This window comes from Antrostomus carolinensis, unplaced genomic scaffold, assembly GCF_000700745.2.
Source record: "Antrostomus carolinensis isolate BGI_N321 unplaced genomic scaffold, ASM70074v2 scaffold6706, whole genome shotgun sequence".
Classification (NCBI taxonomy): domain Eukaryota; kingdom Metazoa; phylum Chordata; class Aves; order Caprimulgiformes; family Caprimulgidae; genus Antrostomus; species Antrostomus carolinensis.
In genome coordinates, this window is record NW_010321069.1 from 1 (window position 1) to 22,065 (window position 22,065).

General features: G+C 44.2%; 1 protein-coding gene across 1 annotated transcript; it reads right to left on the reverse strand.

Moving 5' to 3' along the window:
* Window positions 1-9,219: 9,219 nt before the first annotated feature.
* Window positions 9,220-17,437, reverse strand: LOC104526344 (NACHT, LRR and PYD domains-containing protein 3-like; the record flags this gene model as incomplete). The annotated part of the gene is given in 8 exon segments (XM_029085393.1): window positions 9,220-9,390; window positions 10,422-10,592; window positions 12,093-12,108; window positions 15,063-15,090; window positions 15,092-15,273; window positions 15,516-16,279; window positions 16,281-16,455; window positions 17,428-17,437. Coding segments are annotated over 8 exon segments (1,517 nt in total), but the record flags the coding sequence as incomplete, so codon positions are not given.
* Window positions 17,438-22,065: the final 4,628 nt, after the last annotated feature.

Here is a 22,065-nt window from a genome sequence, read left to right on the forward strand (position 1 = left end):
GCAGTCCTCAACCTTCACCGCTTCAACCAGGAGTGCAACAATGTCTGTCATGGCAGTACTCAGTCATGGTGTGACTTCATTCAGGCCACGATAATCTATTGTTAGTCTCCACTCTTTGTTAGATTTCTGCACTGGCCACGTGGGTCTATTAAGCAATGAGGAAGTCCTGATCTCTTCTTGACTCTCCAGCTGATGAATACATTTATGGATACAAATTATGGAGTCTTGTTTCATTATTGTGGTAGTGATTTGAACTTGTTCTTCAACTCTCAGCAATCCCACCACACGAGGGTCCTCTGAGAGACTGGGCAAAGTAAACAGCTGTTTGATTTCCTCTGTCTCCAAGGCAGCTATGTCAAAAGCCCACCAGTACCCTTTTGGGTCCTTGAAATACCCTCCTCTGAGGTAATATTTTATGAGAATGCATGGAGCATCTGGGCCAGTCACAATCGGGTTTTTTTGCCACTCATTCCCAGTCAGGCTCATTTCAGCCTCCAGTACAGTCAGCTCTTGGGACCCCCCTGTCATTCCAGAAATACAGATGTGTTCTGCTCCTTTAAAGTCTGATGGCATCAGGGTACATTGGGCACCAATGTCCAATAAAGCTTTAAACACTTGTGGGTCAGATGTGCCAGGCTACTGAATCCGCACAGTCCAGTAAAAGCAGTTGTCCCTTTCCTCCATCTAGCTGGAGGCAGGGCCCCTCTAATTCTGGGTATAATATCTGTTGCTGATCAGTGGGTTTGTGTGATATCTGTGGGTCTCAGTCTCATCATGGCCAGTCCCTTCTCATGACTGCGAATCAAAAGTTCTTCTCATAATATCAGGTGTAAATTAAATCTTTTTATTCTGATTGAGGAATGGATTTCTGGAAACTGGAGCAAATCTCCTGAAAGAATCTCCAGTTATATTTGGTTTTCCTTGCAACTGACATACTTGTTTTTCTAGGATCGAGGTAGGTTTTCCATCCCACTTCCTCATGTCTTCGCCATGGTCACACAAGTAAAACCACAGCATCCTTCTTGGTGTATGCTGTCCCTTTTGCACAGGGGAACACTCACTTTTAGTGGCTGAGACATTGGCCCATTCAGGTGAAGAGCATAATTTAACCTTCATGTTGGGATACTTTTCGGTCAATTTCACTACAGTTGAGAGGGAGATATGCTTTCTTCATATTGCTGGAGTCAGGTAGCCAATTCATCCACTGTTGGTCCCTCTTCATCTTTCCATTTCAGTGCTGCAAATAAGTTGGCATATGAGGTGGGTGCACCCTGTATGAACTTCTACCACATGGATACTGTGCATCAGACTTCATCTGAATTTGCGAGTAACTTCATTGCTTCTGTCACAATAAATCAGCTCCCATATGTCCAGTTCCCTCCAGAGCTGGATATCTTTCTCCATGGTGGTCCATTTGCCTATCCCTGCTTGCAATACAACATCATTCTTGATAGGATATCTTTCCATCACACCTGACGGAAGACGTCTCCAGAGGCTGAAGGTTTGTGTCTTTTTTCCAATTGCTTTATCAATACCTACTTCTCCAGCAAAGGAACTCAGCTGTTTGGCTTTCCCTGCCTTCCAATTCCAAGCTTCTGGCTCCATTATCCCATCATGAAAGAAGACAAGTAATATTTCACTCAACTGGAGGACAGCTGTAATCTTTTTGCATATCTTGCAGCTCACTCAGGGATAAAGATTAGATGATGACCTTTGGTTCGACCCATTCCTCCTGTTCTTGTGATATCCCTGGTTTATATTCATTGGTTACAAAGTAAATTGTTTTCATTTTATGTTTTTTCTTCCATGTAGAGGCAATTATTACTAGCACCACTTTTTCCTCTAGCTCAGATTCATCACTCACCACAAGGATCTGAGTAACTGAAGTGCTTGACGTCAGTTTCTGAGTAACTGCATTACAGAGATAGGAGCAGCAGGGGTGGCGACCCTGGTCTGAATAACTGCAGCATGTATTACTGGAATTTGAGTAGCCACAGTGTGAGTCAGTGGGTCAGTTGTCTGGGCTTGAATAGCTGCAGTTCTTGCTGCTGGGGTCTGTGTAGCTGCAGTACCTGGTTTTCCGAGTTTGAATAATTGTAGTTCTTGTTACTGGGGACTGTATAGCTGGAATGCCTGTTTTGGGGGTCTGAATAGCTACAGTACTTGTTGTGGGTCTCAGAGTAGCCCCAGTGTCTGTTGTAGGGGTTTCAGTAGCTGCACTGTCAGTCACAGAAGTTTCAATAGCCACAGTGTCTATTGCAGACTCTCGGATGGTATCCCTAAATAGTTTTCTAATCTTAAAAAAAAAGCGCCTGAACTGCATTCAGGAGGCCCAGAAAGAGGAAGAAGATGGTTAGACCATCCCAATAATATTTTAAAACCTCTCACTCTTTTGTACTTGGCTTAGCAGAGAAGGATAAATTGTCAGAAGCTGTCTCCTTTGCAAATTTCGTTCCTCGGAGAAAGTAGTAAGTGTAATTATTATTAGTGTCCGGTGGGTGGCACTCGATGTACGGAAAGGTCTGATTAATACATTGGCTTCCCAAGGGGAAAAAACCAAAGGTGTAATTTGTAATATTTTCCAGTAGATGGTAGCTGAGGAAGGGAGATGTTTTCTTGGTGGGTTGTCTCCACGGGGAGACAAAGTAAACCGTGTAATTATTAATAATATCTAGAACATAGCTCCCAACATAGTAGGTTGGCCTACTGGGCTGCAAGCACACATTGCCAGCTCATGTTCAGCTTCTCATCCACCACCACTCCCAAGTCCTTCTCTTTGGAGCTGATCTCAAGCCACTCATCTCCCAGTCTGTATTTATGTTTGGGATTGCCCTGACCCATGTGCAGGACCTTGCATTTGGCCTTGTTGAACTTCATGAGGTTAGCACAGGCCCACCTCTCAAGTCTGTCAAGGTCCTTCTGGATGGCATCACGTCCCTCCAGCGTGTCAAATGCACACCACTCAGCTTGGTGTCGTTGGCAAACTTGCTGAGGGTGCACTCAATCCCACTGTCCATGTCTCCGACAAAGATGTTAAAGAGCATCGGTCCCAACCTTGAGGGACACCACTCGTCACCGGTTTCCACTTGGACATTGAGCAGTTGACCACGACTCTTTGAGGGCAACCATCCAGTCAGTTCCTTATCCTCTGAGTGGTCCATCCATCAAACCAACATATTTCCAAATTAGAGATAAGGATGTCAAGCAGGACAGTGTCAAATGCCTTGCACAAGTCCAGGTAGATGACATCATTTGCTTTAGCTTTATCCGCCAATGTTGTAACCCCGTTGTAAAAGGCCACCAGATTGGTCAGGCACAATTCGCCCTCGGTGAAGCCATGTTGGTTGTCACCAATCACCTTCTATTCTCCATGTGCCTTAGCAGAGTTTCTAGGAGCATCTGTTTTCCATGATCTTGCCTGGCACTGAGGTGAGACTGACCAGTCTGTAGTTCCTCAGTCTTCCTTGTTTCCCTTTTTAAAAATGGGGGTTAGGTTACCCCTTTTCCAGTCTGTGGGAACTTCACCAGACTGCTACGACTTCTCTTCTCAATTATGATGGATAGTGGTTTGGCAACTCCATCTCCAAGTTCTCTCAGGACCTGTGGATGCACCTCATCCCGTCCCATGGACTTGTGCACCTTCAGGCTCCTCAGATGGTCTCAAACCTGATCTTCTGTAGTGGGCAGCTCTTCATTGTCCCAGTCCCTGCCTCTGACTTCTGTGACTTGGAGGGTGTGGCTTGAGCAATTCTTGGTGAAGACTAAAACAAAGAAGTCGTTGAACACCTCAGCCTTCTCCATATCCTGAGTGACCAGGACTCTCGTTTCCTTCTGGAGGGAGCCTACATTTTCCCTAATCTTCCTTTTATCCCCAGTGTACCTATAAAAGTTTTTCTCGTTGGCCATGATGTCCCTGGCCAGATTTAATTATGCTAGGGCTTTGGTTTTTTAACCTGATCCCTAGCTGCTTGGACAATTTCCTTGTATTCCTCCCAGGCTACCTGTCCTTCCTTCTACTTTCTGTAGGCTTCCTTTTTGTCTTTGAGTTTGTCCAGGAGCTCCTTGTTCACCCATGTAGGCCTCCTGGCATTTTTGCATGACTTCCTCTTTTTCGGGTTGCATAGCTCCCGGGCTTGGAGGAGGCAATCCTTGGATATTAAACAGATTTCTTGGAACCCTCTTCCCTCCAGGGTTTTATCCCATGGAACTTTACCCAGCAGGTTTCTGAATTGGTTAAAATCTGTTCTCCTGAAGTGCAGGGTAGTGAGCCTGCTGCGCACCCTCCTTGCTGCCCAAAGGATCTTGAACTCCACCTTTTCATGGTCAATGCTTCCAAAGCTGCCCTTGAGCTTCACACTTCCCACCAGCCCCTCTTTGTTGGTGAGAACAAGATCCAGCATAACACCTCTCCTCTTTGGGTCCTCAATCACTTGGAGAAGGAAGGTGTCATCAATGCATTCTAGGAACCTCCTGCATTGCTTAAGCCCTGCTGTGTTGTCCTTTCAACAGATATCAGGGTGGCTAAAGTCCCCCATGAGGACCTGAGGCTTGTGAACATGAGGCTGCTCCATCTGTCTATAGAGAGCCTCATTCGCTCACTCTTCCTGGCGGGGTGGCCTGTAGCAGACTCCCACTGTAATGTCACCTTACCCTGTCCTCTGTCTCATCCTGACCCCTAAGATATCTGTCAGCTCCTCATTCATCCCCAGGTGGAGCTCCATGCACTCCAGCTGATCACTGACATAGAGGGCAACACCCCCTCCTCATCTTCCCTGCCTGTCTTTCCTAAAGAGTCTGTATCCTTCCATTCCAACACTACACTCATAGGAGCCATTCCACCATGATCTCTGTGATGCCGATCAGGTCACAGCTCTGCAGGTGTGTGCATATCTCTAACTCCTCTTGTTTATTCCCCATACTGCATGTGTTTGTGTAGAGGCATTTAAGCTGGGCCCCGTTTAAGCTGACCTACTGGCTGGATCAGCTGGAATTCCATTTTGACACTCCTCTGGTGCTTTTCTGCTGGCCTGTGATCCTTCTCCAGGCCCTGGGTATCTGTTGGTGGTAGTGGCACCAAACTGGCAGGAGTGAGGGGGATTGAGGTTCCCCTCTCCCGGCAACTTTATTCAAGCATGTAGGTTTCCCTGGTGGGGTGCAGGAGGATCCATCATAGCCATACATGCCCTTGAGGTGGTTGACCTTCTGATTCTCATTATGGAAGTAAGCTAAAGAATATTTCACGCTGTTCTGGTTGGCCTAGCTCATTCCCCAGTTGGGTATGATAGCACAAACATTGCAATTTTGGGCCTCTTTCCTTGAGTCTAGCAGTTTAAAGCCCACTTCACCTAACTGGCCAGTCTGCTCCCAAAGACCCCCTTGCCTTTTCTAGACAGGTGGATTCCATCCCTCCCTAACAAGTTCTAGTCCTCAAAGAATGTCCTATTGTCATAAAAGCCAAAACCCTCGAGACAGCACCAGCCATGTAGTCAGGAGTTGATATGCATTATGCGCCTGTTTCTGGCTGCCCCTTTTCTCCAGCTGGTAAAATGGAGGAAAAGATGACTTTGGCACCAATATTTTCCACTCACACCCCCAGGGCTTTATAGTCTTCTTTGATCTTGCCCAGGTTCTGTCTTGCAGTGTCATTCACACCCACATGAAAGAACAACAGTGGGCAGTCATCTGAGCTTTTGACAAGTTGTGGCACCCTCTCTGCAATACCACAGATCTTGGTTTCTGGTAGCCAGCATACTTCACAGACTGAGATGGTGTGCTCCACCTCTTCAATTTGACCTTTATCTCCTGTAGCCCTGCTCAGGTGATAACCACCAGTGGTGGTTGTGACAGATGCAGCTGGTTGTGATGGCTGCATCCGGTTCAAAGTGGGTTCTGGGGAGACAGATAACAACTCAACAGACAAGGGCTAATTGAAGCAGTGTGCCCACGTAACCACAGTGCTGACCAATGCCCAACTCAACTTGGAAGAAACTAGCACCTGTGGTCAGTATGCAAATATGACTATGAGGCTTTGCTGGGGAGCTATCTTGTGGAGGAGATGAGGGAATACAGCCCCCTATCCCTACCAGGGATCAATGTGGATGGTTTAATTATGCAGGCCCACGAGGTCCTTGTTCACCTTAGTTGAGTTGTTTGATATTACTAAGTAATGCTGTTGGAATACCGTGTGTTTTGAGGAATCTGATCTCATCCTGGTGTAAGAGAAGACAACTTTTGGGTGAGGCAATACTGAAATGGGACTTTCTATATAGTTCACAATCTCTTAGGGAGGGATGGGATCCACCTGTCTAGAAGATGCTGGGCAATCTTTGTCGGCAAGCTGGCTGACCTAGTAAGGTGAGCTTTAAACTGAATGTCTTGGGGGGTGGGGTCCAAAGTAGCAATGCTCAAGCCATTGCAGTAGACTGGGGAATGGGACAGGCCAACTGTCAGAGTGACAGGTCTGCCTTAGCTGCCTCCCATGACTGCAGCCAGAGGGTCAGTCACCTCAAGGGTGTGCAAAACTACAGGGGATCCTTTTGCATCTCCCTGGGGATACCTGTACACTCTCCTCCCTTCTCCTCTCTTAAGTATTTGTACACCAACGTACGCAGCATAAGGAATAAACAGGAAGAACTAGAGACCTGTGTGCGGTCCCTGGGCCAAGACCTCATTGTGATCACGGAGAAATGGTGGGACAGCTTGAATGATTGGAATGCTGTTGTGAGAGACTGAGGGGAAACTGGTAGCCACTTTGTCTCAACCAACCAAGCCAGCAGCTTTAAACAACAGAGATGGGATGTGCTCTGCAAAGATGGGGTAGCATGCTGTTTCTGAGAGTTACAGCAGTTGCTGCTGGACACATCGGTTACTTCAGCAAAACAACAGGGTGTCGAGTTCCAGAACACACAAACACACACAACTCCCACCACTCCCCTGAGGGCTGGTGCTGGGAACAACTGCCCCTGCAAACGCCACTGGCTCCAAAATTTTGAGAAGACCCCACAGCACCTATGCAAGCCCTCGAGGAGGCGGGGGGGAAGTATAAAAGGACGGGGAGTCCAGCCCCAGGTGTACATCCGCTACCTGAGGAACACTTGCAATCAAGATCAAAGCTCTTCACTGGATCCAAGGGTGGTGATACTTTACCTCTCCTCCTCTCTCTTTCTCTTTCCTTGTCTCTCTTCTGCTCTTCTCCCCTTATTGAGTTATACAATACTAGAGTGGCTGCACCTCAAACAAGGACATTCAGGAGTCAAAGATCTTTTCAGAGAGTCAGGAAGCCTAGGGTGGCCCGTAACTCTGGAACAATGCAACACAGTGATTTCTGCTTGTGGTTTGTGTCAAACTACATTAGACAAACATCCCTTGCAGGACCCCCCGTTGCATTTGGGAGATGGGAAAGGTTTGTGGGATACCTGGCAAATCGACTATATAGGGCCTTTTAGATGATCAGAGAGAAAGCAATATGTGCTTGTGGGAGTGGAAGTTGTGTCAGACATAGTGTAAGCAGAAGCAGTTAGCACAAGCCACCAGGGAAAGTACCGTAAAGGGGTTATGAACCTGGTTTAGCTCCTCTCCCAAAACAAAAATAATGAGACCCACTTTACTGCTGTAGTAGTACAAAAGTGGGCAAAAGAAGAAGGAATACAGTGCGTATTACACAAACCCTACTATCCCCAAGCTAATAGGATAGTTGAAAGAACAAATGGGCTCTTAAAATGCTTTCTTAAACCCCATGAACCTGCGTAACTGGGAAGCTCTGACAAAAGTTAATGACCAATGGGGAGTAAATGGGTGTCATAAATTTACTGCTTTTTGTCCAAAACTCTTTTCCATTGTTCCTGAGAAAAGGGAAAAGAAGGACCCCAAAAATCCTCTCCAATACCCTGGCCAACCTGTTATTGTTAACCTACCAACTGTGGGGGAAGTATCACTAGTTTTGACAACCCCTGTCAATATGTATGCGTGGACTACCACAGATGCCCATGGAAAAGAGTATCGGATAAACACCCAATGGATTATGCCTTCCTTCTAACTGGTTCAAAGGAACCAAGTTTTCTCTTTCTGTTTTTCTTACAGGAACAAAAGGAGAGTGAAGAAGAAAAGCAGATGAGGACTTCTTCTCCTTGCTTGCAGAAGATACATGGAAAACTTGATATTCACTATAGTCCTTTGCACTGTTACCTTAATAGCTTTTACTGTATGTATATAAGTTTATCGGAGAAGCTACTTCGGAAGACCCAATATTGTTACAATTTAATTAGTCATGTTGTTTAAGTAGTATTTTTGGCTTTTTTTGGTTAAGATAGCTTTTTTACAGTTTGTAATTGCAAATGAAGATTCTCCCCAAAATGTAGTGTGGGAGTTAATTCAAAGTTTTGTACGAATATGGAACAATATTCCCAATCAGGGAATTTGCATTCCTCTCCCCATGTCTGCTGAGTAAGAGTTGAAATTTCTTGTAACACCAATGACTATATCCATTAACCTAACTACTAGCCAATCATTGTCAAATGCTTACGTCCTTTTCCCCGCATTACTGCACTTTTCCTTAGCGAATGACTTTGTGGAAGAGGTTTACCCTCCTGGTTGGAACAAAATTTTTGGACAAAATGATACCTTTTTTTGCGTATTACAACACCACTAGTGTCACTTACTGAGAACGAAACAACTGTACTATAACTCAACCAGAAATAAATTTCACTTTGGTGAGCATGAATTGAATTTGTGCTGCTGGTCCTTATCGTGTACCTTGTTCCTATTTTCTTTTTGATCCTGACTTTCAACCTTTTAAACAACTTGATTATTATGAAGCAGGCTTTTCTTTAGAAGTTAACTTCCTCTGGTGCATTTCCCTCCCAGATAACATGGGAACTGTGCCTCAGAGTCTTTTATACATTCAATGGATATGGTCAACAGAAAATGGCTCCGCTATTATCCAAAATCAAAGATAGGTAATTCTACTCAGCACACTCTTGAGAGTTTCACTCCTTTTTAGCAGTTCAGGAGAACGTGCCTGCTGTACCCTCTTTATTAATGCTATTTAGAAAGCAAAGTCTAGATGCAAAATATAAGTAACACTGCAGGTTTGTTACTGTCAGGCTCTCTCCATCCATGAAGAAGCATCTCCGCAGCACCAGTCTCATGAGATTCTCAAGTTACAAAGTTTTCCCCATGACCATACTGGGAAATACCTAGAAGAACCTTTAAGTCCCTTACTGCAATTCTTTAAGGTGGCAGGTAGGGTGTTTAAGCTTCTCACATAGCAGGTGCACTCCAGCATCTCCCAGGGCACTAGCACTCAGCTGCAGCTCCAGCAGGGTCTGGTTGGTGCTGAGCACAGTGACCAAGTCCCCACAGCAGGCATCTGTGAGACTGCAACCTCGCAGCCTGCAGGGAAGAAGCACAGAGAGGACTCAGAGTTTCAGATCATGTCTGCTTTGATAATCCCAGCCACAAGCCCCTCTCCTGGACAATCAACACTGAGAATGAAAACCGTGGCTAGAAGTGGCCCATGAAGGACCAGTGCTGGACACACTGTCTATTCCCTGTCCTGGAAATCTGATCTCATCTCCAATCTTTTCTGTTTTTGATCTTCCCTATGGACCCTATAAAGAGAAGATAAACCCATTAGGAAATTCTGGTGATGGATTTTGTGGGTAGTGCTTCCTCTGATGTCACCAGAGCCATAGGGCTGGATGCCACTTCCTAAGAAGGAGTGTCCAGTGCTATGTACCTCAAAGTAACTCAGATACTCTGGTGAGGGTATCTGAAAGAGGTTGCATGGGCTTTACACAAAAGTCTGCAACCTCTCTGAAAGGGTTTGCTGGAGGCCCTGGACTGCATGTGCAAAGTAAGTGTCTAGAAAAGGAACTGTATAACTCACCACATATTGACACATCACCATAGCTGCAGTGTGCTAATGCAGACTTTGTGTATAACTAGAGTGAGAGGACTCAACCTCCAGGTCAGCACTGGGGAAGCTATTGGAAAAAATATCCCTGGGTGTAAGCTGGTTGCCCAGAGAGCGTTTATTTAACAGAAAGATTCAGGGAAAGATTCACTCAGGGAGGAAGACTCCCACTCTAGAATGATGAATCCTTCCAGGAAGAGGGGTTTTTCTTGCACATGAACAGATAATATGTCTGCTTACCTTCAACACATGCTCCTTTGGGCCTGCCTGTGCATACTTGAATGAGCAAGTTCCATGCTGCAGAGGAGGGTGCATGGAGCAGAACCTGCATTACACTGGATTCACACAGTCTTAGAAGGGTAGGCTGGGAGTATGGAGTGAGCACTGACTGATCATGAGAGAAACATATCAGCCACTCTCCATTGCTGCAGCTGTCAGGCCCAGTCACAAGCCCTGTCAAGATCCCAGGCTGGGTAATTCTCTGAGAGGCCTGCTTGCTGTTCCTCACCCCAATCTCTGCAGCTGGTAGGTGGGACGTTTCAGCCCTTCACACAGCAGCCGCACTCCTGGGTCTCCCAGAGTATTTCCACGCAGTTTCAGCTCCATTAGGCATTGGCTGGTGCTGAGCATCACAGCAAGAACCTCACAGCAGGCAGCTGTGAGTTTGCACCACTCCAGCCTGTTAGGGAAATGCACAAAGAAGAGCAAGAACTGCTCTCAGCACTGGTGGGGAACAGATCTGTGCAGTCCAGGACCACAATGTGGGCAGTCCTGCACTCCACCAGAGGCTCAGCACCCCTCAGAAAATGAGAGGCCAAGCTGGAGGCTCTGCCCGCTCACCAGCCAGTGCAGTTGCCTCCCTCAGGCAATCCCCTCTTGGAAGGGCTCAAGCAGAGCTTTGGACCTGCCCTTCTGCCCTAGACACCCAGTAGCATGGGGAGGAAGGGCTCCACAGTCCCATCCCAGCCCTCTCCAGGGACCAGTGCTCCTCTGATCCCACCCACTCCAGTGCTTGGACATTGATGAGGTGGGATCAAATGCAGGAGGCTGTGGCTGCAAGTGTTTATGACTCCCTGCAGGCAAGTGAGTATCCCATTTCTTTCCAGCCCCACACATGCCTTCTGGGCCCTATGCAACCCCCAGCTATCGGTGTCCTCATTCTCCCTCTTCCTACAGGGCTGATACCTACCCTCAGGACTGGACAGGGGCATCTACCAGACCTTGCACAACTAACGTCACTCTCGTCTCTCTTTAAGCATGGGAAGTGGGTCTAGAGGCAGCCTGGGCAGGGATTTCTGGTGCAAAGGAACCTCTGAGGTTCTGAGGTATGAAGATACCTTCAGAAGCCATTGCTGTGCATTCGGTGTCCCTGCTGAGTCTGCCTTAGCTCCCTGCTGATGTTTGTATGTTCTCTAAAGGTGTAGGGGTCTTGGCTTAGCTAGCTGAAGCTAAACAGGCATCTGGGGCAGCAGCCACCATGTGCTCCTCAAGGACTCTGCCAAGGTGCATCTGACTCCTACTGCCACTCTGCACTCCTTGATCTCCTCCTGAAGATCCTGGTTAGCTTTCCAGGGTGAGCTCTTCCTGTCCCAGGAGAGAAACACTTTTCCATATTGCAGAGATCTGACCATCCAGAAGTCCTCTATCCTCTATCCCAGCAATAGTGAGCTACCTGGATACCTCTTCTGAACTCTAGAAAGTCTCTCTGTTTTGACAAGACATGGAAAATCTACTGGAGGGAGTCCCAAAGTATTGTGACGGGGAGAACAGACAAAGAGGAGGGAGACAGAGAGGAAGGAGGCCAAAAGCAGATCTGGTGATAGGACAGCAGCTGGGAGAGTGGGTGCAGTGAGAGAAGCCCTGGTGGGAATGCTCAGGAGCGGACATCCCATGTCTCACACACATTTGAAGGAGACAGATGAATCATACCAGATACACATGTTAAAATGGAATGGTCCCTTCAACAGGAAAGAAGAAGAAACTCTAGTTTAAGGCTTTGGTTTCTCCTTCCAGTGAGGTAAGAGAACGCCAGTTGGCTTGGGCCTTTCCAACATGCTTGTGCAATGAAATGCATTGGATAGTTGGGTGAAATACATTGTGTATGCCCTAGCTTTCTCTCCTCCTATGCCTGGCAGACATGGCCCTTCCCTGGGGTTTTGTTCCTATAAAATCAAGTTACCTCTGTCTAAAAAGGACTGGAAAGAGATGGAGAAGGAAGAATGAGGGGAAAGAAAGGAACAGGAAGGAAATGAGAGGTGAACACTGGAAAAATATGGTCCAACCCAGAAATGTTGTATGGTTTTTTGGGTTTGGTTTCCATTCACAAGCATTTTTAAGATCTACATTTAAATACAAACTGCTCAGATAAAGAGGTGGCTGCACAAGAGATAAGCTGTCTAGGGCTATCATAGTTTTGTGCCTTGCTGACATTCTGAGTTGATACTAAAAGCAGCCCCATGCTGTTTCCAGTAAAGAGAGGAAAACAGTCACTAGACCTATACCTTCCATTCTCTGTCACTTTTTATTTACAATCTCAAGCAAAAAGTCAGTAAACAGCCAACTAAAGACAAAGAGAGGGAAATATGTCAGTTTCCCTTTTTTTTTTTGTCCTAAATCTTAATTTGGAGCCAGGTAGAAGCTGATATAATTATATTTTTATACATTTAACTCAAATGTGACTGAATTTACATAGGGAAAAGTATCTTCAAAATACTCTCATTCCTAAATCTTTTCTGTACTTCAATAGTTTCCCATAACTACTTTGTCATATCGGTCTCCCTCAATTTGTTACTGGTATCAGTGATTTGTACCAAAACCATCTCACTGAACTGAGGACAATTCAGCATTTCCAAAAACTCCTGAAAAACATTAGTGCTTTCATAGGAATGTCAATAAAGACAGTTGTTCTATCAGAGTGGAGGAGGGAGGAAAAATATAAAGGCTAGGGGTTTTTTGACTTCTTTTATTTTCTGAAAGAAAATAACCTTTTACCTTAAGATCTTTAATGTGCAGTTTGGATTCTTCAGGGCTTGACAAAACAAGTGAATAGGTGATCACTTCAGGAAAATAGGTGATTGCTTTTCCCTGAAAACAAAAAAGCAAACAAACAAAAACAAAAGCCGAGATTAATTTAATATCGTTCTCTGGCTATAGTTTGCATTTATGCTTCACAAAAATTAAAGTAGTGCCCTTGCAAGCGTGATGTTAAATGGCAGAATATTCAACAGTCACAGTTCAAAGCAAATCAGCTTGGTAAACACATATAATACCTCACCAGGGTCTGAGTCATGGCTACTTGGAAAGCTCCAGATAACCCTGTGCACTGTATGTACTAAAGGGAGCTATGTGAGTGGAGTCTGTTTACTCATGGTGCCTTTGTGATATGTCTCAAGGAAATGTTCAGTGTTCTGAAATTCACAAATCCAAGCAAATACTATTTGGTTAAGGGTACATTATAGACACCACAACAAGTCTTCTTCCTTAAAATAGAAGGAGCTGTCCCATACAGATAGGGATCTTCCATTTGTAGTAACAGGAGGGCTAAGCAAAATTTCTTTCTGTTGGCATGCTACAGAACAGAAAGCCATAGGGTTAGAGAAGCCCAGAAAACTGTGATCCTTGGATTATTGCAGTAACTTTCTGTGAAGTCCTGCCTGCACAGTAAAACACACCTGTGCAGATTTGGATTCTGTTCCCAGACAGCTGAGACATGCCCCCAGAGTTACTCTGGACTGCTAGTGCTGTCTGCCCCTTCTGTAACACTGATTCTCAGAGTGCTGCTGCCTCCATAAAAAGCACCTCGTTAAGCACTTCACAGGTATCACATAGCTCTAAGAAGAACAAATGTGCTTGCCCAGAACTTCATCTCGTTGTAGCTGTTTTGCTTCTGATACCTCACCAAGCTGAGTTCATTCTCTACCTTATAGCTTCATGTGGTTACAGAAATACATGGAGGAAAAGAATGGGAAAAGCAGATTAATATCACATATTACACATGGTAGTTGAGCTCTAAACATTCAGAGCATTCCCCCTAAACATGTAAACTAGGTCTATACCCATAAACCAAAAATCAACAATATGTTATGTTTTGCTGTGCACAAAGGACCTATATTTGTAATGCCTACAAGGGGGAAATCTCCCTTTAGGTTTCACTGGGTACCACCCCTTGCTTTCTCAGCATCAAGCATTTGGTAAACAGCCTCAGCAAAGTTGTTGTACCCACCTTAACTGAAGATCAGAATGATGTGTAGGAAGGGGTTCTGTTCTTAGGGACTTGTCAGGGTCACTAGAGACCTGAATGGGCTGCTTCCTCCCTACTTTTGAAACCTGTTGACACAGTGAAAACTTCTTTTCAGTTCTTTGATTTCAAGAACACCAACAATTAATAGGAGAGCAAGTAGAAAGCAAACCCTGTGTGGGATTGCATTTATATGGAATTGTATTTGAGACTAATATGTCCTAAGTCAGTGTGTACAAGGAAGACAGACAGTTCAGTAGTTCCACCACAGTCAATAGCTTTCTTGGAAGTCCAGTCAGTGGTGACTACAGAATGATCTCTGTTGACTAGCCAGTAGGTGTCTTATCTGAATGTTAGATGGCTTGAACTCTGATCTTTGAACACAATGGGGACGTAGCTACTCAGCTATGTAAACACTCATGTGTTTGCATGCTTACTCTCGAACTGACTCACATCAGTAGTAACTACTAAAGCAACATCTCATTAGGCCCATCACAAAGCAGCTTCTATCATCACACCATTTTATGAAAAGTTTAGCCTTAACTTTTTATAAGTAAGCCAGTCATTTCTTGGTTACTGAAACTCTTCCAGTTCCTAAGAGAATTTGCAAGCTAGGGATCCAGGATTTTACTTACAGATGTGAAAGTTTGGCTAACTGTTCTAAATGTTCTTCAAGGAGCAATAGGCAATGTCAAGTGACTCCAGTTTAGGCCACTTTTCTTATACTGAATGAAAGAACTATTTGATCTAATTGGGTGAAATTGATGCCTTGTAGGTGTATTCCAGTGAAATAACTCAATGCAGTTTTCACAAAACTTTCATCGTGGATTTCATACAAACAATGACAAGCCTCCAAATCATGAATCACTGCTCATTTTTCTGCATTAACAGCTAAAGCTGGTTTTTTGCTACTTTGAAGCCACATCAGTAATTCTTCCTTAAATTTCAGGAGAAATTTTGCACCCTGTTTCTTTTTCCAGAGCATTTCTTTGTTCCTCATTTAAGAGACCAAATAGGAACCACACAGTTAACACGAAATTATGTCTTGAGTTTCCATAGTGTTCTAACATTTTTTTCACATCCGTCTTAGGATCTTCTTGCTTATCTCTTATTTTGTTATCATCTTCAAGTACATAGAACAGAGATGCAAAAAATCTTGGACACTTAGCTGAATGATGCTCTAGGCACCCCCACAACCAATGCCCTTCTGAAAAGTGCTCTCATTCAAAAAAAGAAGGAGAATGTCTCTCTTAACAAGAATTCATTGATTGCCTCCTCCCCAAAGAGGACTCTGCTTTCAGATCCCATCAGCAGCCAGGCAACAAATTATTTTCAGTATAATGTGCAAGTTCTGTTTCAACTTGCTGCACAGGGATTTTAGTAGGCTGGAAACATAAAGGATATATATTCCTGTAGTTGTCTTGGCAGTTTGTGCAAGATCTTCACCACTTTCAAGCTGTTGTTTCATAACAGTACAGACAATCCAGCACATGATCAGGATAAGGCACATGGTAAAGACTACATAATTTCCTTTAACAAACTGAAAGGCCTTCCTTCCCTCTTCTTTATTTTCAAAAAACTTGTGGAAATATTCCTCCCTATCAGCTGCTGAAAATCCCAGTATTTCAGCAGAGCATTCACTCACCAAGCACTGTTCCGGCTTCTGCAGGGCAGCTAGTCTTGTTGTGATCAACAGTGAGCATTCAGGGAGAAGAATCTTCCTGAATAAACTGCTCAGGATGATTTCCTCTGGCTTCCTCTCCCAGGGATCAGAGCACAGGTCATTTTGTGGCTGTTCCAAAGAAAATCTCAGTTCATCAAAGCCATCAATGACAAACAGGAGTTTTTCTGGTATCCTCAAGATCTCTACAAGAGGTGGATTATCACTGGGGCAGCATTTGGAGATCATGTCAGCTGTACTCCCCTGAGCTGTAAGAAGATTACCCTCCAAACAATGTATGTAGAAAACATAGTCAAACTGTCTGTAAAGTCCTTCTGATGCCCAGTCCAGCATAATCTTTCTTACTGTCATTGACTTCCCAATTCCTGCAGCTCCCAATATCATGACAGTCTTTGGGGTCTTTCTATCCCTGGCAGGTTCAAAAAGATCACTTAAAACAATGGAAGAATTCACTTGTTTCTGCCCTGATTTCATGTTCTTTCTTTTTTCCATGGCAATGTCCACTAACAAGAACCAACCTTGTATATCTGGAGTTCAGAGTCACCGTCTCACCAATACAAGCATTCATGTCTTTTATCCAGTGGTAATTCTTTTGTATATATTCTCTGTACTTCATCTTGTAATCTAAATCAAGGATATGCAATAAAAGAATTTGAAATAAAAGTCACAGTTCATTCTTCTGCTAAAATTGAAACTTTTCAGCTGCAAAATTATTTTACTTTGGGTTTACCTCATGTCTTTCATTTTAAAGTATCATTCAATAGGCCATGTTCTTCCAATTCTAATACCAATGCTGAGATGAAGAAAAGTCTGAAATGACCATCACCTGTCATTGAAATGGAATCATACCTCAGTTGAACTTGAAAATAGTGCTAAGAACTGGTTTCTACTACTGACCTCTATAGCACTACACTTTTTTTTTTCTCCCCCCCCGCCCCCCTCCCCGGCTATATAACAGCTACTTGCTTATTTTCCTTCTGACCCTGATGGGACTTCAGGACTACAGCTATGATCATACACTTCTACACTTTCTACTAGTAGGTGGAGTGTGTAGGCAATAAAACCTAAACACATCTATCACAACAACACATACCTTGGACTAATGAAGCAGGTGGTGGTCTGGACCTCAGGACTGAAAGAGTAATTACATGTAGCTGTTAGTCGAGTAGTACCACAGATGCTGTCAGTGATGTGTGTCAGGCAGGGAGCAGAACAGTCCTCTTGGTCTTTCTGCCTTCAGAAACTCCCCTAAAATACCTTTGGCAAATCAGAGAAGATAAGACAGCAGAGTAAGTGCCTCTAGAGACCCTAGTATCTTTACATGATAGGCCAGAAGCAGGTGGTCCTGCAGAGCATGCAAAGATTGTGGCAGCAATCACCTAAATGAGCAGGAAGACTGATGGTAATGTCACCGAAATTGGGAATAAACTTAACCCCAATGTAGTTTTAAGAAGCAGGCACTTCTTTATTGCAGCGCTGGATGCACAGGGGATCACTCCACCTATCGTGCATATCTGTCAGGGCACGGAGTAAAGTTTATATTATACAAAATCATTATATTTAATCAGAATTATCATGCATATTCAATACAATTACCAGAAATCATTATCATAAAACCCCGCCTCGCTGCACATGCCCATTGAGTCTTGAAATGAGTCCAAGGGCTTCTTTTGCGACCACCACGGACCACCAACTCAAAAGAAAAGACCCTCGAATAACCTTGTTCCAAGGACTTGGCTCAACAGGCTCTTCTCCACATCCCAGTGGTCAGTAAAACAAAGAGTTTTCAAGCTTCCATGGGCATTAGAGTAATAAATTTCAATCCTTGCAACACTACGACATAGATGCATTGTTTCTGATTCTGCTATTGAGTTAATGATTAGAGCAGGCCTAGGACTTTACAGTCCCTTCTTATTATGGTCTTTATGGTTCTCTAGTTTCAAGCTAACAGTCCTAACTCAGACATTTGCTTTATGATTTTATTTCATAATCAAACCCAATTCTTCTGCATAGTTTTGATTATTTCATCTGAATACTTGCAACAGTAAGAGGAGAGTCATGCAATTCCAGGCATAAGGAGGCAGTACCCTGGTGTCCTTTGGGTTTTCAGACTTCCAAAGGGGACTGAAATCTGCTGTCTCTCTATTTGATGAAAGATCTCCTACATATTTTCTAGGAACAATAAAAAACAAGGATACAAAAGTGCAAGTAACCAGAGTTCCTTTACCTTTTTCTTTCTCCTATTTTAGTGTAGCTGCAGTGTATCTTTGGTTGATCTGTTCAAACACATAGATAGCTACATCCATAGCAAGGTCGGCTCCATAGTGGTCACACACGTAGTCTGCAAGTTTAACTGGATCATTGGCTTTCTTGAGCAAGTACTTGGAGAGATTGGACATCTCATCATAATCAATATATAATTTGTACTTAAAACTCTCAAACATAGCCAGCGTATGGTCCTTCAGTGCTTCCAAAAGGAAGTCCTTGGTATTCTCTCTTGCCATTGTAGTATGCTAAAGATACCCTGGAAAACAGCAAAGGTTCAACAACAAATTGTTTTCTGAGAGCCATCAGGGGCACTCTGAGAAGAAACTCTTATTCTTATCCTGACTGTTACAGGGCAGTGGCTGCAATCTGTACGCTCCTGGAGCCAATCTCCATGCCAGCAGAGGCCCTGACAGCTCTCCTGTGTCAACTCTTTCAGGAATCTGTTAGCTCAAAGAACCTGGGTTACTATACCCCTCATTTTACCCACAGTGCTTCCCTGTTTCCAGTTCTGCACTTTCTTGGCCACAGGAGCAGGCAGGTGACGTGCTCCTAGATCAGAGTGGTGGATGGGGCTTTCCCCAAGGGACATGCTTGTATATAGATAAAGTGGATTCCTCAGCCATTCCTTTTTGAGTGGTTGCCAAAACCCTGTGAGGAGTTTTCACATACAGCGAGAAAGTGGCTTATTGAAAAGTGGAATATGGTCTGTGCATTGCTCACAAACACACTTTCCAAAGGGGACATTCCTTCACCCTTTCTTGTGTATGGCTTCATTGCAATGTCAAACTGTGAAAGTTACAGGATTCACTAGGGAAAGTTTGAGCATGAAGATGTAGTCCCACATCTGCACAGCAAATGTATCAGACAAACATTGAGAGGGATGATATGATATTACACTGGAGAAAAAGAGGTCATCCCCACCCTCATTTATTTATACACTACTCTTCACCCTCCATTTACACTGGTTTTGGAGTTACTTTCTGTTGGCTGGACACATTCTGTATTATAAGTACGGCTGAAACCAGTCTCATACAATCCATATCTGTTGAACAAATGAATGTTCACACAGCCCTTGAAGCATTCATTGGGTCTGTTCTGACAATATCGCTGATGGCTTAATTTTCACTCTAAGGATGATCTCTTTTAAAACCCTACTACTTTTTTTTTTCACTTATGACTGTATAGTGCAATTATTTTCTTCACTGTTCCTGAGAACTGGCAAGTATACATAAGTACACTTTCGTTGATTTGTATTATTTCAAAACTAAAAATTCAAATAGCTTTTATGAGATAAAATGGATGATCAGGGAAAGTGTATGAAGGGACATTCTTTAAGTTATAGAAATATGGTCTTGGCTTGTGACAAGCTTGTCTGAGATTCTTCAAAACTATTCAGCAAATACAAGAGGAATAAAACCAGGATCTATTTCTTGGGGTGGGGAAGGTGGGCTGAGAGCGGAAGGGAGGCTCAATTCCTTATATGTATGAAGCAGAAATAATCCCCTGTAGAAAAAGTCTGAGTGAAGTTATGATCAAAACATAACTGGAGGTGCCTAAATACAAGGAGGAAAACAAACAAACAAACAAACAAACCAACAACAACATAAAAAAACAGCCCAAAAGCACATAAGTTGAGGAATATGTCCAAAGAAATTATTAAAATGACTGAAAATGCCCTTTAGAGTTTGCAGAACTGAAGAGGATGAAATGTGATTGTACTTGCACTTTTATGCCTACTAAGGCATCTCTGCAGAATAAAACTCAGCACAATTGAAGCAGTTTATTTGCAGTTTTTACTGAAAGAACTCAAATGGGCCTGAGAAAAATGGGGAGGGTAGGTTTTTTAAGATTATTTTACTACTCCTCTGCCTGTCAAGTAGAGCAGAAGCCTGTAGTTTCATAGTACCTTTACGTTTGCATCAAATAAAAGAAAGGAAGACTAATAAATTATCTCACCATGAGGCAAACATTCTCAAAACTCTATATGCCACACTAAGGAGCACCCTTTCCCCTCCTGCACAGTCCCTCTACTGGCATCTCAGAAAGCCTGTATTTGATGTTTGAAGAGCTAATATTCGGAACAAGTATTAACATAGCTAGGAGCAGACAGAAGGACAGTGTCTTTCTAAGGAGGAACTGTTGCTGACAGCACTCTCTCCAGCACAGCTTCAACCTCCTGAGAGATGAGGATTTCTCTATTCTCTCTCTCCCTAGCCACACCACTAAGCAGAGCATTTCTGTTGTCGTATAGGGCCAGGAAACAAGTAAGCAATTTACAGGTCTGACCCAGAGCACGGGGGCTTGACGCTGCTTCTCCTCAGATGATCTAAGAAGCCTCCATGAGGGCATACTGTCCTGGTTTTGCTAGGATAGAGTTAATTTTCTTCTTAGTAAGTGTCAGAAAAAAATAACAGCCTTCACTTCCACCACCAGGAACTTCTCTTTTTGTCCCTCTATGCTGACTGAGCACTCTCACGGTTTCTGGTCTGAGTGATAATTTTTTTTCATTTCTCCAGAAAAGGAAGGCTTTTCACAGTCCACGTACTGTTAAAGTCCTTTCTGTGAAAAGAATAAAAAAGTCATGCTGTGTCCAGGAAAAGAGCAGACTTCTGACCTACTCCAGTAGGCCTCCATAAACTGACTCATCCATCACAGAGCTAAAACCAGATAAGAAACAGGCAGCCAAAGACTCTGAGACCAATGTATAGTAACCAGTTCAGCAGAGAAAGATGTCTCTGGAAGTGAAAACTTATATCTAGACCAAACCAGACCACAAAAAATCTCAGACCCCCCAACTCCACAGGGCAGCCAAATATAAGTACTGTGGTCAGGCTGAGCAGCTTTGCAGGGAATTCAACGCTCACTTGTCATCCTAGGTCCAACTTTATAGATCCCTGAGCAGCCCTGCTCCAGGGCAGTGTCAATTCCTCCATAACATGTTTTCACAAGGGCATCTCCTTAACTCCTCTGTGGGCAGGAAAGACAGAAATCCAGAGCCAAGAACATAACAAAAGCCAAGTACACAGCAAAAGCCAAGTGCTCATGGTAAGATAGCTGGGTGAAGGACCCCCAACTCTCTTCTACAGGTAGCATCATGCTGAGGCCTCATCTCATGTCTAGGAAGAGCTACATTAATCTCTCAGGCCATTTCTGAGGCACTGGTTGATCTGTCCCATGAAACAGGAGATTCTCCTGGAGTCTCTCCTCAGAATCACCCTTCTGACAAATAGGAACAGGGATTGGTCAGACTCTCAGACACTGAGCAATGCAGGCAGAGCTCAGATCTCATCTCTGGGCCCAGGACCCCCAGGACACCCTGGCCCCACAGACTAAGTAGTGCTCTGTGGAGAACAGTGTCTTGTTTAACAAAGACAACCTGGGAAATGAGCATCTTGGCTCTGTTCACTGAAGTTGACAAAAAACAACAGGTCAAGGAAAGGACACACAGGGAATAGGCTCTGCATATTCTCATTGGTTGTAAACAACTTGTGACTGGTTAAACCTGGGAATTCAAAGAACTGAGAGGAGATAGTGAGACACCTGCCAAGAGGGAGAAAAGTAACAACAAGCTATATCTGGGACATGAAATCGCCTTGTGATTGGGGGATGAAAGGGGCCTTTCCTCAGGTTTGAGATACTATATAGTTGGAGAAATCTGTAATGAAGTTGATTCTGTACTTGCATGCAACAGGGTCTGTACTTTCAATACACCACTGTGCTCCTCTCTTGCTGACGTTGGGACTGGGGCTGGGCTCTGGGTCAAGGCTGACAAATGTCCCCTCCCACAATGCTAGTGCCTGCCCCCAGCCTGCTGTGCCTTAGGGAGCAGGGAAAGAAGCAGGACATGAACCCAGAGCTTCTGCAACCATTAGAGCTGTCCCTGGCCAGAGCACTACAGACAGGGCAGTGGGCAAAGCCATGAAGTGCCTGGCCATGGAGTGCTTACAGTGTAATGCTACAGAACAG